The sequence below is a fragment of the Apium graveolens genome, chromosome 10, assembly GCF_009905375.1.
Source record: "Apium graveolens cultivar Ventura chromosome 10, ASM990537v1, whole genome shotgun sequence".
NCBI lineage: Eukaryota > Viridiplantae > Streptophyta > Magnoliopsida > Apiales > Apiaceae > Apium > Apium graveolens.
In genome coordinates, this window is record NC_133656.1 from 119205674 (window position 1) to 119209719 (window position 4046).

The 4046-nt window shown below is 41.9% G+C and overlaps 1 protein-coding gene across 1 annotated transcript; it reads right to left on the minus strand.

The window, feature by feature from the left end:
• Positions 1–2545: 2545 nt before the first annotated feature.
• On the minus strand, positions 2546–3679 carry LOC141690894 (uncharacterized). Its single transcript, XM_074495651.1, has one exon. The coding sequence runs from the start codon at positions 3677–3679 to the stop codon at positions 2546–2548; it is 1134 nt and encodes a 377-aa protein (XP_074351752.1).
• Between the last annotated feature and the right edge of the window lie 367 nt (positions 3680–4046).

The window sequence follows — 4046 nt, forward strand, 5'->3', positions numbered from 1 at the left end:
GCGCGGGTGAAATTAATCTAAAAAATTTCCAAAATAATTTTAAAATTATCAGAATATTCCAGACTTAGATAAATATGAGTTTCAGAATTTTTGAAGAATTATGGAATTAAATATGGATTTTACCAATAAATGCAATCAGAAAATCATACAGGGCCAAATAATTGATGAAATATTGATTTCTAAATTTTATAAAATCCCAAAAATAATTATTGTAATTATAAAACCCTAAAAACAATTTTAGAGACATTCCAAGTATTTATGCAAATAAATTTACATTAAATCCACTTCTAAGTGAAAACAATTCAGTATACTTAATAATTAATTACACGAACAATCATGTACACCATAATCACCTACATAGATAAAAATAAAATAACACATAGCTGACAGAAGCTATAAACATATATTATTCATTTAATAATTCCATAATTACGCATTTAAATAATACAAAAATACACGAGTCGTTAAACGGGCTGCTGATGCACAAGACCTCGGGCCGATCAGTGCTGGGCGCCTCGAGCTCTTCGAAGTAGACCGTACGGCTTAGGTCTGAAGTATTCTGGACGAGCTTGGATAGCTTATCTGCTTTGGAGTTTTCTTCTCTATTTATTTGCAAAATGGTGGTATCCGGGATGGTTTCCAGGATAATTCTCACCATTGTTTGATATTGAGCCAGCTTGGGATCTTTCGCAATATATTCTCCATTGGTTTGTTTAACGATAATTTGGGAATCACTATAGATGATCAAACATTTTACCCCGAGGGATTTGGCTAACCTTAGTCCGGAGATGAGTGCTTCATATTCAGCTTGATTGTTGGTTGCCGTGAAGGCGAAGGTTATGGCTTGTTGAATTGTGAATCCGTCTGGGCTGGAGAGGATTAAGCCTGCTCCGGACCTTTCGACTATCGCCGAGCCATCAATATAAAGTGTCCATGCATTATTGTCGTTAGTCTCCTTTTCGCCTCCAGATTGGTTTGTCGGTACATCTGGGAATTCGGGGAAAGTGCATTCCATGACAAACTCAGCCAATGCCTGGGCTTTTATGGCCATCCTTGGAACAAATTTAATGTTGAATTGGCTCAATTAGATTTCCCAATTCACCAGCCTTCCAGATGCATCCGTTTTGTGATTAATTTTTCGAAGTGGTTGGTTAGTAATCACCTTGATCTCCCGGCCTTGGAAGTATTGCCTTAGCTTCCTGCTTGAGTGCACAAGAGCTAAGCCAAATTTTTCTAAGTTTGGGTACCGGGTTTCCGCGTCCTTGAGGATTTGGCTTACATAGTATATTGGGCTCTGTATCCCACTTTCTTCCCGTATGAGGGTTGAAGAGACCGCTCTTGTCCCGGCTGGAATATAGAGATAAAGAGGCTCCCCGGGTTTGGCTTTTAAAAGTATAGGCGGATTCATCAGGTGTTGTTTGACTTCTTCGAAGGCCATGTGACATTCCAGAGTCCAGTCAATTAGCTTTTGGTTCCAGGCTCCTTTCAGTAACTCAAAGAAAGGTAGACATCTTTCTGCTAGTTTTGGGATAAAGCTGCGAAGGGTTGCCAAACATCCTGCTAGTTTCTGAATGTCTTTCTAAGTTCGGGGAATTGCCATGTCCATTATAGCTTTGATTTTCTCCGGGTTGGCTTCGATTCCCCGTTCACTAACCAAAAAACCGAGAAATTTCCCAGATGGTACTCCGAAAGCGCATTTCCCCGGGTTCAGATTCATGTTGTACTTCCTCAAATTGTCGAAACATTCTGGTTGACTTTGAAATCATGTCGTCGACATAGGACTCCATGTTCCTCCCCAGTTGGCTTTTGAAAATGGTGTTCATCATTTTCTGATATGTTGCTCTAGCGTTGATTAGTCTGAATGGCATCATGACGGAGGCGTACACAACCCGGTGTGTGATGAATGCAGTCTTCGCGATGTCTTCCGGATTCATTTTGACTTGGTTGTATCCAGAAAAAGCATCCATGAAGCTTAGCATAACATGGCCCAAAGTGGAATCTATTAGCCGATCGATGTTGGGAAGGGGGTAGGACTCTTTAGGGCATGCTGAGTTGAGACTTGTGTAATCAACATACATTCTCCACTTTCCGTTGTGTTTCTTGACTAGTACAACATTTTCTAGCCAATCTGGGTACTTAATTTCACAAATGATATCTGCCTTCAACAATTTTTCCACTTCTTAATCAATTGCCTGTTGTCTCTCCAGGGAAAAGTTTCTCCGCTTCTGCTTGATGGGTCTTTGTTTTGGATCTACGTCCAGGCTGTGCATTACCACAGATTCATCAATCCCTGGCACGTCCTCCAGGGACTAGGAGAATATATCAGCATAATCCTTCAATAGATCAATAAGCTCTTTCTGAAAGGTGCTTTCCAGGCCCTTGCCGATTTTGATCTCCGGGTGGGGTTCTCGTGCTCCGGCTTTACTTCGATTGTCTGCTGGGGAGGTTCGACTTTTGTCTTCTCTTTGGTTTCTATAAACTTCTGAATCCAGGTGTCAGCATTGGTTATGTTATACCCCGAGTCTTCGATCATATTCACATCTAGTCAGGCCCTTTTACTGAGATGTTCTCGATGTTTTTTTCCGCTTTGTCCCTTGGGTAGGGACATAATCTTCTTCCTATTTTCTGGTTCTGTTTCTGCCATGACCAAGGCTTGACCGTAACACCTCCCTGCCATCTCTATGTCTCCTTTTAGTTCTCTGATACCTCCCGGGGTGGGGAATTTGAGTTTTAAGTGAATTGTTGAGGGGATTTCCTGAGTTTGGTGATTGTGGGTCTTCCTAGGATCATGTTGTATGATGAGATTGCACTTATCACGTAGAACTTTATTATATGAGAGACCTGCTGGGGTGCAGTCCCAAAGATAATGGGCAGATAAATGACACCCCAGATTGGAATCATTGTATTCCCGAATCCATACAAGGGGTCTTCGAGGCAGGGGTCCATGCGAAGGTGGCCGAGCTCCATCCTGTTGAGTGTGCTCGAATACAATATTAGCCGAGGAACCATTATCAACTAAAATTCTTTTTACCTCGTTATTTGCCACATCAAGGGTTACCACTAAGGCCTGGTTGTGCTCCGGATTGAGTCCTTTAAAATCAGAATAGGAGAAGTATATTGGTTCATCTTCAAAAGGATGGATCATCATCACATCATTATTCTGGTCCGGGCTCTGGGGTGGAGAAGCCGTGCCTCCGAAGATAACATTTACCACATTTTTACCGCTTCCTGGGGCCCTGTCCTTGTCATTCATCCTGCTTTGAAGATATTGGTTCATGTTTCCTTTCTTGATCTGATCTTCAATGAACATCTTGAGAGAGAAACAGTTTTCTGTTGTATGTCCATGATCTTCATGATACCCACAATATTTGTCCCGGTCCCTGTGCTTCGGAGACGCAAGTAAAGGTTTTGGCGGGTAATAAAATGGATTACCTTTAACTTCGCGCAAGATGTCAACCTGGGGCCTATTGAGAGGTGTCGACTCTGGTTCCGGTTTGGGCTCTCCCTTGGCCTTGGGTTTCCTTTCATTCTTTCTGGGTTCAGAGTATGTGTCCTGTGGTGGGGTCCCCCGAGATTGTTGGATGTAATTCGCTTGTCTATCTAACTTGAATCTTTTGTCTTTCCGGGATGACGAACGACGCTCCGGAGACTCATCATTATCATGGATTCTCCTGTTCATCTTCATTGACTTGAGAAAATTATTTTCTTTTATGAACTTTAATGCCGATGCATAAAAAGATGTTAAACTCTGGGGTTCTCTGTGAATCAGGTCTTTGACATATCCTTCGCAGGATATTGGATACAAGTTCCTTCGAAAGATATTTACGGCTTCCTTTTCTTATAAGTTGGAGAGCTGGTTGACTGCTTCCTAGAATCTTTTGATGAGTTCGGGAAGAGACTTTTTACTCCTCTGCTGGATTATCTCCAGGTGGCACATTTGCAGCTCATTTATTCGGTTGGCGCTGAACCTTTTTAAGAATATTTCGAGGAAATCCTTCCAGGAATCCACACTCCGGGATGGAATTCGGCTGAACCATTTTTGAGCC

Excerpts from the sequence above, each read along its gene's own strand:
- LOC141690894 (XM_074495651.1), bottom strand. The coding sequence starts at position 3,679 with ATGAACAGGAGAATCCATGATAATGATGAGTCTCCGGAGCGTCGTTCG.